This window comes from Poecilia reticulata, chromosome 13 (genome assembly GCF_904066995.2).
Source record: "Poecilia reticulata chromosome 13, P_reticulata-male-v2, whole genome shotgun sequence".
NCBI lineage: Eukaryota > Metazoa > Chordata > Actinopteri > Cyprinodontiformes > Poeciliidae > Poecilia > Poecilia reticulata.
Window position 1 is genome coordinate 1,508,774 of NC_088842.1, and position 15,374 is coordinate 1,524,147.

The window sequence follows — 15,374 nt, forward strand, 5'->3', positions numbered from 1 at the left end:
ACTGCTTGGATGCTACATCTTAGTATGTGTCAGGGAGAATGACAGGAAGGGAAGGAACAGAAAGGAACCTGATCAGCACTGTCCCACTTTTATTAATCACATTATATGTGCCACTGTCTGAGGGGACTGGGAGTCATTGAGAATATGCACCAGGGTTTATTTCTCAAAGTAGAATAAGACACAGATAGCTTCAGTAAAATCCAGTTTTTGGATTTAGTTTAGAAAATTGAGCTAAAACTTCTCTGAGTTGGATTCATATATGATTAATGCTACTCATATGTGATGAATCTTGTTGCATTATTTTTGTAAAGTGCCTTGAAAATACATTTTTTGTGAATTTTCACAATGTAAATAAACTGAATTGTACTGCATTATCTAAACACAAAATACCAATGAGCGAAATCAAGGTTATTTTTAAGGTTATCAAACACATGACCTGATCAGTACATATCTTTGATTGATTGTACAGCATTCTTCTGTTTTGAATAACACTTTTCCTCACTTGCATAATAGTATGCCTCTAAAACACACTAGCTTGTGTGAACATAATTGTGAAAGCCATGACTTAAGTAAGCCTGTTGTGTTTGGCAAAGTTCAAAGATTCAAATAAAGAAACTGGAACAAATTACATCTTTGTCCTCTAACAGTTATATACAAATCTGTTTCCTCTTGGCAGTGGCATATGCTCTAATCAATTTATCTATTAATTATGAAACTTCATGTCCATTTTTAGATAAGAAAATAAGAAAATGCATTGAACATGCGTGTTATACTGAAATATAAGCAAAAAAAATCTTCAGAAGTATTGAAGCAATACTGATATAGAGCTTTCTATACATGAGGACGTTTTGAACATATGCAGATCTTTTTCTGTTAAATACCGTCATTTGATTGGCCCTACAGAGCAGCGGTCAGCCCCCGTCACCCTGCGAGCCAGTGCCATTGGCTGACTCTACTGACAATCAATTGGAATATACCTACGTCATTGAGGTGCCATAGCTGATTGGTTAGCTGTTCCGTAAAATCTCACCGCCGAGTAGGTAAGATTATGTTCACCATGTTGGATCAAGTGTTTATCCTGTTTACCTTGTGATCAGTTGGAACATGTCAGCGGAGCGTCATCGTGCTGAAGTGTAAAGGACCCGGAACCCGGCCCCCCGGCCCCCCGGCCCCCGACGCGCCGCGGTAAGCCGACAGGACGAGGAGGACTTCGATTTGGAGATGAAGCTGCCCACTCTGTTAGCTAGCTCCGAGCTGTCAGGTTAAGAAACTCTCGTCTTCATACGGGCGGCACGCACATTTATTTATCTTACGTTAAAGAAGAACTTTTTGTCACATTGTTATCACGTCTCTCTGGGCTTGTACTTATTTAGAGAACAGAGCGAAACAGCCCGAAAACAAAGATTTCGTCGGCAAATCAAGTCATCTAGAAGGAACTATGAGGGCTTGTGCTCTAATGTTTTGAGCAATGGTCACAGCCCCTCTGCTCGGGATGATGGGGGTTTCTCTCTAAACAAACAGTTCCATGTGAGTGGATGGCGGTGGCTCGGGCCTGTCTGTCTGCTTGCGTCTGCTGTTGTATTATCGCCTTAGCCGGGATACACCCCCTCTGCACCGGATCTGCGCCGTTAATCACGGCTCGGAGATTACCTCTGTTTACGGAATAGCTACCTCGCTCTGCGCGCAAAAATAGGAAGAGGAGTCCATTTGGAATAACAGATGCAGTTTCCCGGCTGCGTGGACCCCCTTTATGGGAGGATTTACGGCGCTGGTTCGAAGCCTGTAAAAAACTTTGGCACTTGTTTTAGATGAATGTTGTTCCCATGTGACGGGCTCCAGATCACACTGCTGTGGAATCAACACGCTCTACAATGGGAGACATCAAAATCCAACAACTTTATTTATTCAGGGGGGCTCAGGTTTATTTCCACTAATTATTTTGTTTGCTTGTGTCAAGCTCTTTATTATTATTTTTTTTTATACTTGACATTGCTTTAAATTTTAGCAAAAATATCTTTAGTATCAGATCACTGAAACACAAGTGAGAACTGTGGCTGCTTTTTTTTAAAGTTGCATTATGATAAACATTATGGCAAACAACTTTATTTTCATCTTGTGTGAAGATTTAAAGTAGCTGATGGTTGATAATTTAAAGCCAGAATCTGTTTTATTGAGTTTTCAGTGTAAGGGTTCAGTCTGGTAGCCTTCATCACCACTTTCTGACCCGGTAGACGTTTTTTTTTTTTTTTTTTTTTTTTTGCCTTGCTGAATGGCTCTTTGCAGCACAACTGCCACAAACGTTCCAAAAATGATGACTGCTTACAACGGTGGCTCCTCAGCAGTGGCTGCCCATCACCATCACCAGCTGCAGCACCTCCCGCCTCCCCACATGCACCATCACCACCTCCACCACCAAGCAGGACAGCATCACTTGCAGCACCCGGGTTCTGCTGCAGCCGTGCGCACGGTGCAGCAGCACACATCCACTGCTGCGGCTGCAGCGGTGATGCTCAATCCTGGCCAGCAGCAGCCCTACTTCCCCTCTCCTGCGCCTGGACAGGCTCCAGGACCTGCTTCAGCTGCAGCTCCAGCCCAGGTTCAAGCTGCTGCTGTCAAGTCTCACCATCACCACCACCACCACCATCAGCAACAAAACACGCACCACCTTCAGCAGCAGCTGGACATAGAGCCTGACCGGCCCATCGGCTACGGTGCGTTTGGGGTCGTATGGTAAGTAAACAACTCTTAAGTTTGCTTAACTTCTTCACATCTTCCCTTTTCAGCCAACTCTCTCTTTCTTCTTCATTTATTAGAATGACATGCGTACTAAACTAAAACCTAAAATTTCTTTTTGGAATTTTTCTGTTGTCATTCTTAAGTTTGCTTACTATCTTGTTTTTTTTTTTTGTTAAGATATTTTAAATTCTGTTTTGAGGAATTCTTAAAGCACAGAATTAATTAATGTTTATGACCTTTAATTAAAGCAGAAATTTCAAAGACATTTGATTTCTGCCATTAAAAAGTCCGTCCATCCATCCATCCATCCATTTTCTATACACTGGGGTCGGGAGGGTTGCTGGTGCCTCTCCAGCTAACGTTCCGGGCGAGAGGCGGGGTCACCTGGACAGGTTGCCAGTCTGTCACAGGGCAACACAGAGACAGACAGGAGAAACAACCATGCGCACACACACTCACACCTAGGAACAATTTAGAGAGACCAATTAACCTGACAATCATGTTTTTGAACTGTGGAAGGAAGTCGGAGTACCTGGAGAGAACACACCATGCACAGGGAGAACATGCAAACTCCATGCAGAAAGAATCTGGGTCGGGAATCAAACCCAGAACCTTCTTGCAAGGCAACAGCTCTACTAACTGCGCCACTGTGCAGCCCCCATTAAAAAGTGATCTGGAAAAAAAAAAAAGAAAACGACTGTAAATTTTGGCTACTGGATGCATACTGTAGCATCTAATGTCTCGAGGTGAAAGTAAAAGCTTTTGCCAGATCAACAGCCATTTCCAAAAAGAAACTAAAGCAAACTAGAGGAAACTGAAAGAGCTGCTTCCCTGAATATTATGTAACAAAATGACACCTGTTCCAAAATCCCAGAACCTGAATAGTAACAAAACAGTGATGCATATCCAGTCACAGTATAATTATAAAATGGAGTCTTTAAATGGCCTTACCAAACCAATGAGTAACGCGACGACTGTCAAAAAGAATGAACTTAAAACTCAACCTAGAGTTGAAATGTTTAATTCACATGAATGAATTAAAGTTTTGGGGCTCGGACCCCGGCAGTAGACGTGGGTGCTGTGAACTGCAATAAGCTTGGATGATTAGCTGGCGATGAGGATTTGACGTTTTCCTGCCCCGGCAGCACACTGGTGGAGGTCTGAAGGAGCCAGGAGGATGAGGGTGGAGCAGGGGCGGAGGTGGCTTGAGCTCGGCTGGTGAGCAGATGGAGGCGCTGATAAACGGAGGCTAGCTTGATGTTTGGCTATGACGAGGTGTGGTCCAACGCTGATAGGCTGCGGTAGACACACATGACGCAGCGATCGAATGATGCAGCTGAGGCTGGAGGGTCTTCCAGTTTGCATTTATTCCTGAGCTTAAATTCAAACGGCTCCAAGTGTTGATATGAATATGTTTGTAGATTTATTTACTATGCTTAAAAAAAATCTAAAGTTGAAAAGATTCAAATACAATCTGTAACAACTTGACATCAATAAAAATATTAACTTAAGCTCAGCTACATCAATGTGACTGAACCTCAGAAAAAACAAAACGGGACATAATATCTGAAATATGTCATTCATATTATATGTGAAATAATAAACAACTTTCTAGAAAAGAATCAGCCTTTAAGAACAAATATTTTGGCTGTCTTGTGAAAACTATGGGACTATCGAGACACAAAAATATGTGCCAAGCTAACAGGCTCTGAGGCGCAACTTGAAGCAGCTGTACAAACTTTTTTTTATTTTGTAATGCAGGCAATGTGAGGTAACTTTGTCTGCTTTGTTTTCCACCTTTTCAGCACCCCCCTCAGGGAGCGCATCATTCATCAGCTCCTTCCTCGTCTTTCTTTCTGGATTGTCCTGGGTGTTTAACAAGAGGTTCTTCAGATCTAGACTCATTTTCCTGCAGAATTTTTGGGATGTGAAGATGTTGGCTGAGTTGTAAATCGTGACGAAGTGTCCTCAATAATCCTTGTGGAAACTTTGTTCATAACATTATTGGCTCTATATAAATAAACTGAATTGATCATATCAGACTGAATTGATAAATTTCATAATGCTGCTTTCAAGTTTCTATTTGTCCATGCGAGCCACATTTATTTTTATTTTTTTTTAAACAACCATGTCAAAGCTCCATCTCTCCGTCTGTCCCACAGCGACCTCACTTTCACAATTAACAAACGTATGTTTATGTTTCTGTGCAAATGTTGACATTTTTGTGTAAATTCATGTAGTTTTGCAGTGCCTAAAAACCATCTCGGTGCTGGCCTCCTTTAGTCAAACACTACCTAAACAGACAAATTCTCCTCTTGTTTAAGGAGGTACAGCTTTAGACTTTTCATCACTCAAAACCAGTCGGGTTTAAAACGATCTCTCTCTGACTCGCAGCCCCACTCAGTGGCTGGTTAGGAGTTGGGATAGTGAGCTTGGCTGCAGCAAACATATTTTTACTCGGCTGTACAAACGTGTGATTTATTTGCAATGTGGACATGGAGTGGAATGGGTCTCCTCTGCTCTGACTCTTGTTTGGCGGTATGCTGCAGGTTGGGTGGTTATGTCAGACTGACTGCAGGGCTTTGTATACTCACAATCTTTAATTTGGTTTTTAACCTTCCTCCCCTCACTTTCTCCCAGTTGAGAGCGAAGACTTGAGACTTTGACAAAATGGCGTGTGGACATCTGAGGCATGGTGCAGTAGCCTATTGGAGAAAAATGGGAAGTAACACTGAGACGTAGTGTAGAATGAGAGAATGTTGTATGACATCAGGGTGTATTTTCAAGGCTACAAAACCAACAAACAAGCTCCCTTCCAAGAAGAGCTGCTATCTATTGAAGAATATTATAAATGTATTGGGTGAACACCAAGAATTTTTTTAATTTTTTTTTATTCACTGTATCATATCTAAGACTCAGAAGAGCGTATCAGAGCAGCCTTGTGTGATCCTACTAGAGTCATACTTACACCTGCTTTGTTCTGAATTGATCTCTGGATTCTGTCCAGTCAATTAGTCCTGAAAGCACAATAAAAACACTGTTAATATTGTATTTTAATTATTTCAGTAAGAACATAAAAAATTCTTCTGTGCATTTGCAATGATAGTTGGATGTATTTCTGGGTCTTCACACTGTGGAGAGGTGGGGCTCCTCACAGAGGACTTAAGGAAATCAACATGTTCAGGATAAATGTTTTTTAATTTATGAACAATAGATAGTTCTCCTGATAACCGTCTAATGTTATACATCCTCTGCTTTAAGGTCGGTTACGGATCCCAGAGACGGAAAGCGAGTGGCTCTCAAAAAGATGCCCAATGTCTTCCAGAATCTTGTTTCTTGCAAAAGGGTCTTTCGGGAACTGAAGATGTTGTGCTTCTTCAAACATGAAAATGTAAGTTTTACAGCCAGACATTTTCAGGTGATTCCAGACAACCACTGGAAGAAACAAAAAAAAATAAATTCATAACCATGACTTAAGCATTGTGTGTTCACAGGTACTTTCTGCTTTGGACATACTGCAGCCTCCACACATCGACTACTTTGAAGAAATGTATCCTTTATGCTTTTGATTCACTTAAAGATTGATAACACATCAGCACACTGCATGGCCTATTTCTGTGAAGGGGACAGTAGCTGCGTTTCCATTATAAATGTGTGCAAATCTTTGCCTATATTCTACTAAGGTTGAAAGAACACAATTTTGCAAATGTAGTGTTTCTATTAAATAAGAAATAAAATAAAAAATCATGGTGGCGACAGATGTAAACGGTGACATAAACTATTCAGAATTCAGCCATGATGGTAGCACTCATCTATTGGCCATCAGAAGAGATGTCGGCGTTTTATTCAGGCGTTGGAGAGACAGTCGCCTTATACTTGGGAACGGCTACGAATATGTCGTTTTGGGGAACGTATATTCGGCAATTTTACAGAAGAGCTAGATGGACTCACTTGAATGACACACAACTTTTTATGTGTGTGTGATGCTGTGAAAGCTCTGGTGGAACCAGCTGCACATTGTCTGGGAAAAACAAAAACAAACCATCATCTCCGTACCATTTCCTGTCGTCGTCTTCTTCGTTTTCGCCAGTAGTGACATCTGGCTGGTGATGTGAAAAAAAGTGTTTCCATTGCAGTTTTGCTCAATACATCTATTTTGATGCATCCAAAAAAAAAAACCTCATCTTGGAGCAAAAACGTTTTCGCTCTAGGATGACCAATTTGGTTATTTCAAAATTGGTCAGGTTTTAATTAAGAAAATGTATTCTCTTAATTTCAATTTGCGCAATTTTATGGTTAATGGACACGCAGTTATTGTTTGTGTGTGGTTTGCCAATAACGTTCTACAGATTTAGACTAATATTGTTCAAGTAGCTCCACTTTTTTTTCTTATCATTTTAGCAAAACGGTAAACACAGTGCCTATAGAAGGTATTCACCCCCTTAGATGTTTTACCATTTTGTTGTTTTTACTAATCAACAGTAATAACAAGATTTGGCTCGACAGAAATATTTATTTTTCTGTCGAGATTCATTTTCCATTAGCGGATCCAGTGCAGTTCTGCGTGTCTGGACCATGTCGGGTGTAGCAGGATGGCGAATTCCAATCCCTTGCTATTTGCATACTGTTGGCTCTAAATCACATATGCCTCATTCAATTTACACCAAACTGGATATAAATGACCCTTGTTAACCTCTGAAAGGGCCAATAGAATTATATTGGCGTTTTACTCCAGTGCATCCCTAGATTATTTCAGCAGCTAAATCTCTATATATAGAGCTGTATGGATCATCCGATCTGCACTGTTTTTGTGGGTTTTTTGGGCATCATCAGTGATCATTGCTACACACATTGGTGGGGTAGTTTGATGACATCATTTTATCCCTGCCCACAGAGAAGAATCTGAAGATTATTGGGCGACTCCTTCGGAAACCATATCCACTAACCCTTGATAAACTACACATCACGTCTTCATGCGTCTAAAGGAAAGCCTTTAGGCATTCGCCATCAAATAGTGACTTTAGCTCCTTTGTGAATAGTTGGTTTTAGGTCTAATTTTAAAGACTTGCTGCTGGACTCCTGAACTGGACTAAAGGACATTGGGAAGATTTGCCAAATGCAAAGTCTTTGTTAAAATGGCCAAATTTTGTTTATCATCAAGGGCAAAACATTCGGGGATTAAATACTTTTGATAGGCGTTCTACACACTGTATGCTTTTCAGCAAAATTGCCATATACTTGGTATACATATACATGTTAGTATATGCTGTATACTGCTATGTACTTGCCATAACCCTTTGTTTCATATTTGTATTATGACAAATTTATACATTGCTCAAGCACTGACAACTTAAGTACAGAGATGGAACAGGAAACTTTAGCCAATCTAACTCTAAGCTTCAACAAAAAGGACATTTTAAGCCTACAATAAAGTAGACAGGGCATCTGCTTCCCAAGCTAAAACTGGGATCTGGTTGCACAGGAGAGGAGCCTGCAAACCAAAAGATCAGCTGTCAATTCTACTTTCAGAAATCCTTTGCACCACCAGTTAGCCTGCAGTGTGAGGTCCTACAGTGTTCCTCTCAGCAGGGCCTGGGGGCTTCCTGGTAGGCCAGTCACCAGGAGTTATAACGTGACCCCATCCACTGGCTTCAGGAAGTCTCCTCTCTCTATTCTGGGCGAAGTTTAAATATTATTTAAAAAGCACATGTGCTATGGCAAAAGAAACAAAGCATAGTTGCTGTATCTATCCTTTCATAAAATGTCCTCAATATACAACAGTTACAAGACATGTTTCGCTGTCAGTTGTTAACTGGTAAATCTCTACAGATGTCTTTTTTTTTTTATTGGTTATCTAGCTTAAATTATTGTTTTCTCTCCCAAGATAGAAATGTGGGCGGTTAGCTATTTGTTATAATAGATTGGTCTGTGCTTTACTGCAGAAATCAAAACCCTTACGTTGGATTCAAAATAAGCCAAAAAGCCTTGGAAATATTTGAGATGGACAAAGTTTTGTATTTTTACAAATTCATGTTGAAAATGTAAAAAGTCAGACGTAGCAAAGCGGCTCAGTTTTCTTCTGCATCAAAGAATCATCAGACTTGGAGCTTTGGAGAGCAGGAGGCTGCTGGCGCTGCAGTTCAACTTCACCTTTCTGAACATACAAACTACAACTGAAGCATAACAGCGTTGTTGAACTAGTGTTCATTAATATTTTAGTTTTCAACCTTAATCTCCCAACGTCCAGTTATGTTGTGACTGAACTTATGCAAAGTGACCTCCATAAGATCATTGTATCTCCACAGCCTCTGAGCTCAGATCATGCCAAAGTTTTTCTGTATCAGATTCTTCGGGGTAAGTGCTTATTTTTTTTATTTTTTTTATCATCTTGGTATTCTTACAGCAGTAGGGTTAAGAGAGACTTTACTGAAACAAGAAATGAGATCAATCCTGTTGCACCACACCAAAAAAAACAAAAACTAACTTTGGATTCCAAAAATTAGAATATTGTGATAACGTTGTACCTTTTTGTTACTATTTTCATAAAGTGAAACTCCTTTTATTGATCTGTTAGTGAAACATTTTAAGCCTTTATTTCTTGTAATTTTTTGATTATGGCTTACAGATATTGAAAACCCAAATTTCAGTATCTCTAAAAATTAAGATGTGTAAGAGTTAAATATTGGATACATTGTGTTCCCAGATGGAATGCTGCTGCTGCTTGTTTTGACTATGAATTGCCGCTGCTTTTCGCTGGCTGAAGGGTTTGAAGAGGCAGTCCTCCATAAGGCTTTCTAGTTTGTGTCGTCTTAGTGTGACGTTCGCTCCGTTAAATGCATTCCATGAGTTGGGGAAAGGGATTTGTCCTTTGGCTTAGCACAGAGAGAGTTCCAGCTTCTCAACAGTTTGTCAGACCTTTCACTGGTTTGAATCATTGGTAAAGTCTCGTTTCTAAATCCAGTTTTGACTTTCCCTCTCCAAGTCAATTAATCTTCATTTCTATCACTGCTAATTTCTGGAGTAGTTTGTCACAGTCCTTTGTGGAGACAAGAGATGTCTTGTACCTTTTCAGCTTGTGAGAAAATAAGGTAAAAATCCCTTGAGTCTATTAATTTTAAGCAATCCAGCTGTGAGGGCAGAGAATATTAAAAATAATTACTAAAGCTAGTTATATAAAGTAACTTCCAAAATGCAAATCTAAAACCAAAAAGCTCCTCCTTCACAGGCAAGCAGGTAAAATGGGGTTCCATGTCTTCTGTGAATGTTGGTCAACTGGGTTTTCTGAAGTCAACGGTCATCTGCCAGGGCACTTCATGCATCCTTCTGCTAACAAACTGCATGATGATTTCATTTTTCATAAGGATCTGGCAGAGTGGCCAGTGGCATCTGGCCACTCTGCCTATGGTACTAAAATGAACCACAGTGCCTATGATGAGGTTCAGCAGCCCTTCCTCACCCGAACCTCAGAGTTTCTCAATGAACTGTTAAGAGGAAGATGAGTTAGAGGTCACTGTCAAAGCCATTCCACTACCTCGGAGCCACAGGCTGATCTGCTCCATGTCACTCCGCACTGATGCAGTAATTCATACAAAAGGAGCTCCAACCAAGTACTGAGTTCAAAGAAATGAGGCCTCAAATTTCCATATGAGATATAGATCTCCTCCTCCTTGGGCTGCCACCTTATCATGGTGGAGGGGTTTGAGTATCCCAATGATCCTAGGTACTATGCTGTCTGGGCTTTATGCCCCTGGTAGGGTCACCCTAGTCAGACAGGTCCTAGGTGAGGAACCAGACAAAGCGTAGCCCGAAGACCCCTTATGATGGAGACGAACTTTGGATTTGGCGTTCCCTCGCCCGGACGCGGGTCACCGGGGCCCCACTCTGGAGCCAGGCCTGGAGGTGGGGCACGATGGCGAGTGCATGGTGGCCCAGGCTTTTACCCATGGAGCCCGGCCGGGCTCAGCCCGAAGAGGAGACGTGGGTTCCCACTTCCAATGGGCTCACCACCTGTCGGAGGGGCCAAAGGGGTCGGGTGCATTGTGTTACGGGCGGCAACCGAGGTAGGGGACCCTGGCGGTCTGATCCTTGGCTGCAGAAGCTGGCTCTTGGGACGTGGAACGTCACCTCTCTGGATGGGAAGGAATCGGAGCTAGTGTGCGAGGCTGAGAGGTTCCGGCTAGAAATAGTTGGCCTCACCTCGACGCATGGCTCTGGTTCGGGAACCAGTCTCCTTGAGAGGGGCTGGACGTACTTCCACTCTGGAGTTGCCCACAGTGAGAGGCGCCGGGCAGGAGTGGGCATACTTGACGAGGTCGCCGAGGTGGTCAAAAAGCTCCTCTGTGGCAGGGCCCTGGGGGTGGATGAGATCCGCCCGGAGTTCCTTAAGGCTCTGGATGTTGTAGGGTTGTGTTGGCTCACGCGACTCTGCAATATCCCATGGACATCGGGGGGAGTTCCCCTGGATTGGCAGACTGAGGTTCGGGGGTCCTGGAGAGGAGGGTCCGTCGGATAGTCAAACCTCGGATTCAGGAAGAGCAGTGTGGTTTTTGTCCTGGTCGTGGAACACTGGACCAGCTCTACACCCTCAGCAGGGTCCTGGAGGGTGCATGGGAGTTCACCCAATCAGTCTACATGTGTTTTGTGGACTTGGAGAAGGCGTTCGACTGTGTCCCCAGGGGGTTCTTCGGGAGTATGGGGTACCAGGCCCTTTGATATGGGCTGTCAGGTCCCTGTATGACCGGTGTCAGAGTCTGGTCCACATTGCCGGCAGTAAGTCGGGCTTGTTTCCGGTGAGAGTTGGACTCCGCCAAGGCTGCCCTTTGTCACCGATTCTGTTCATTACTTTCATGGACAGAATTTCTAGGCGCAGCCGAGGTGTTGAGGGGATCCGTTTTGGTGGCCTTAGGATCACATCTCTGCTTTTTGCGGATGATGTGGTCCTGTTGGCTTCATCAGACCGTGATCTGCAGCTCTCGCTGGAGCGGTTCGCAGCCGAGTGTGAAGCGGCCGGGATGAGGCTCAGTGCCTCCAAATTTGAGGCCATGGTCTTGAGCCGGAAAAGGGTAGAGTGCCTTCTCCGGGTCAGGGTGTTCGTCGTGCCTGAAGTGGAGGAGTTCAAGTATCTGGGGATCTTGTTCACGAATGAGGGAAGAGGGGAGCGGGAGATTGAAAGGGCGGATTGGGGCAGCGTCTGCCGTGAAGCGGGTGCTGTACCGGTCTGTCATGGTGAAGAGAGAGCCGAGTCAAAAAGCGAAGCTCTCGATTTACCGGTCGATCTACGTTCCCACCCTCATCTATGGTCATGAGCTTTGGGTCATGACCGAAAGAACGAGATCACGGATACAAGCAGCCAAAATGGGTTTCCTCCGCAGGGTGGCTGGGCTCTCCCTTAGAGATAGGGTGAGACGCTCGGTCATCCGGGAGGGACTCAGAGTAGAGCTGCTGCTCCTCCACGTCGAGAGGAGCCAGTTGAGGCTCGGGCATCTGGTCAGGATGCCTCCTGGACGCCTCCCTGGTGAGGTGTTTCGGGCACGTCCCACCGGCAGGAGGCCTCGGGGAAGACCCAGGACACGCTGGAGGGATTATGTCTCTCAGCTGGCCTGGGAACGCCTTGGGATTCCCCCGGAGGAGCTGGAAGAAGTGGCTGGGGAGAGGGAAGTCTGGGCCTCCCTTCTGAAGCTGCTGCCCCCACGACCCGACCCCGGATAAGCGCCAGAAAATGGATGGATGGATATAGATCTCTATTGATCTTATGCAATAATCTAATCATTTCTGAGGCACAGAATTTTGGTGTCATTATCTGTAAACCACAGTAGTCAGAATTACCAGAAATATAATTTAATTTTATTTCACTATGTGTAATGAATTTATATTTCAGTTTCACTTAATTTTATTGGTTGGAGCCTTTATTAAAAATATTACAATGTATAACATCTATTTTTTTAGAAGATGTGTAGGAAAACACTCCCCCCAAGAATCAAACTTAAACATCAAGTACCAGTATGATGTAGATGATCCGGTGCTGAGCTTCTATCAACCAACTGTAAAAGTCGAGGCTTTCAAACTAGTCAGTGAAGGACTGGAGTTACTTATTTGAATGATTCCAGAACTGTTTTTATCTACTAAATGTTTTTGGTTTGTTACCTGCAGGACTTAAATACCTTCACTCTGCTGGAATTCTGCACCGGGATATCAAACCTGGCAACCTCCTGGTCAACAGCAACTGTGTGCTCAAGGTGTGTGAAAAAGGTTGTGTTGCTTCCATTTACGTCATCAGATGCATTTATGCTTTAGGTCTACATTTATAACAAGTGTTTGGTCAATATTCCCAAAAGAAATAAAGTAGTTTGTTTCTGCTTAACTTTCATTCTGTGCTGTCAGAAGTTTTTAAAATGTTTACCATTTGTCTGTGTCAGTTTGTGTTTGATGTAGCATCAATTCTCCTCCAAATCAGAAACGGCTTCTTATCTTTGAGCTTTAAGACAGAAAAATAGCACCGTACTTCCATCATAAAGCGTGTTTAGAAATTGTAATTAAATAGATGCTTCACAAAAGTTTAATTTGACAATGGATTTGTCAAATTCAACAGCTAACTTCAATCTGATTTGCTTGTCTGGAAGAACATGATCTAAAACAAAATGTAACCTGTTGCATTTTAGAAAATGTCAAAGCTTCAATGCTCGCTGGGTTTGTAGTTCTGAATTCTGTCAGAAACTCTTTTGAAATGATCGAAGTTGAAGTGTAATGTCACAGAAGCTGTCATAACGCAGAGTGAGAAACATGGGTTTATTTAGAGAAACTGTAGGGCAGAGAGACAGAAAATAATATCTGGATGATAGCTGTTCATTCCTAATAAATTGGGTGAAGAAATTGTCTGCACAGTAAAACACAAAATCAACAAGAATTGGAAAAAAAAAGAAGATAATTTCTTCAAAATTGAACTAGTAATAGTGGATCTGTTTGTTCCATCTTCAGCTTGGTGGCATGTGAAGAACAAAGACTTCTTGCTCTCAGTAAAAGAAGCCTGAAGGTCCTGGGAGCATAAACAGCACTACGAATCTAAATTAAAAAGAATGGTTAATGGTAACGTTTATGTGGATGTGTTTAGATCTGTGATTTTGGGCTCGCCCGTGTGGAGGAGTTGGATGAGTCCCGGCACATGACTCAGGAAGTGGTGACGCAGTACTACAGAGCACCAGAGATCCTTATGGGCAGCCGGCACTACTCCAACTCCATCGATATTTGGTCTGTGGGCTGCATCTTTGCAGAGCTGCTGGGTCGGCGTATCCTCTTCCAAGCTCAAAGTCCCATTCAACAGGTAACTTCTTCCTCTGCCAACTACAGCTTTTGGGATCATAATGAAGAATAAGAACAGAGCCACATGCCTATGTGTGAGTGAAGCTTGGAAGCTGCTATATTTTTCACACTCGCTTTACTCTGGGTCTTTGCCCAGCCACTGATTAAAGAGGTGTTCTTGGAGACGAGCGGTCCATGATGACACATTTGGAGGCATTTCTAAAGTGGATTTTTCTGTGTTTAGCTGGATTTAATCACTGACCTACTGGGGACGCCTTCTATGGAGGCAATGAGGACGGCATGTGAAGGCGCACGGGCACATATTCTCAGAGGAACTCATAAGCAGGTAATCAGTCTGGAGTTTGAATGAAAAAAAAACATCATGTGGGCCATCATTGCATTAGGAAAAAAAGCATAATGCACTGGGGTAGTGACCAGCAGGTTCTTTGGCCTCTATGTCCCTTGCTTTTATTTTAGATCTTTGTTAATTTGTATTTTTACTGATTGTACAGTATTGTGGTCATGACATTATAGAAGTTCTCAAAAAAATCCTTGAAAATATTTATCTAAAAATGTATTAATTTGTTAAATTTAAATGCAAAGGTGTTAAGTGAAATATGTATTTAGCGATAAGGTTTTCAAGTAATCATATAGTTCCTATTGCAGTATATCAAACTAATTCTGTCTCCAGGAAGCATGGCACGCAGCTTTTTTTGTTGTTTATTCAGGAGTCACTGAACTGGTTCTGCTTTCAATGTGTTTGTTCCTACAGCCATCCCTTCCTGTTCTGTACACACTGTCTAGCCAGGCAACCCATGAAGCAGTTCATCTGTTATGCAGGATGCTAGTGTTTGATCCAGTAAGTCATTGCTTGTTCATTACATGTTCAAATGTTTTCACTGAGTCCAGGGTTTCCTCTAGGACTTTTAGAAACGGTGGTGGTGGTGGGCTATGCAGCAGATTGGGGGCCAGAAAACTGCAGTAAAATCTAGAGAACAGTATGACTGTGTGAAAGAACTCAAAAGAACCCTCGTTCTTCAGTGTTCCTCCTGGACATCATGTATGTTCTCATATTTAGATTTATACAGGCTGCAGCATTGCTGCTTTAATCCGCTCTTTTTCCAGAGATCTACATTCCCTACTTGCATTGAAGCACATTCACATGTGGGCTGTACAAAACAACAAAAGATGATCAATTTAATCATGAAGCACAAATTAATGTTTTTGTTTTGTTTTTTTACAAAATGGTAAGCATACTGTCTACATGCTTTATTTAGAATTTTCCAAGCAGAGCGATGAACATCAGAGTAAAGCCACCCTTATGTATACATTTTCACTCACCT

General features: G+C 42.5%; 1 protein-coding gene across 3 annotated transcripts in view; it reads left to right on the plus strand.

Annotated features, from left to right (window-relative positions):
- The first annotated feature begins 821 nt into the window (after positions 1 to 821).
- Positions 822 to 15,374, plus strand: part of nlk2 (nemo-like kinase, type 2) — a 58,138-nt gene continuing 43,585 nt past the window's right edge. The window contains exons 1-9 of one of the 3 annotated variants that reach the window (XM_081615099.1): positions 825 to 1,185; positions 2,284 to 2,730; positions 5,998 to 6,127; positions 6,231 to 6,286; positions 8,984 to 9,090; positions 12,886 to 12,971; positions 13,844 to 14,053; positions 14,276 to 14,377; positions 14,804 to 14,890. In XM_081615099.1, coding sequence (XP_081471225.1) covers positions 2,309 to 2,730; positions 5,998 to 6,127; positions 6,231 to 6,286; positions 8,984 to 9,090; positions 12,886 to 12,971; positions 13,844 to 14,053; positions 14,276 to 14,377; positions 14,804 to 14,890 — 1,200 coding nt within the window. In that variant the 5' untranslated portion in view covers positions 825 to 1,185; positions 2,284 to 2,308. Of the gene's footprint in view, positions 2,731 to 5,997; positions 6,128 to 6,230; positions 6,287 to 8,983; positions 9,091 to 12,885; positions 12,972 to 13,843; positions 14,054 to 14,275; positions 14,378 to 14,803; positions 14,891 to 15,374 lie in introns of all 3 variants that reach the window. The other 2 variants (XM_081615098.1, XM_008425162.3) reach the window with 2 other exon arrangements.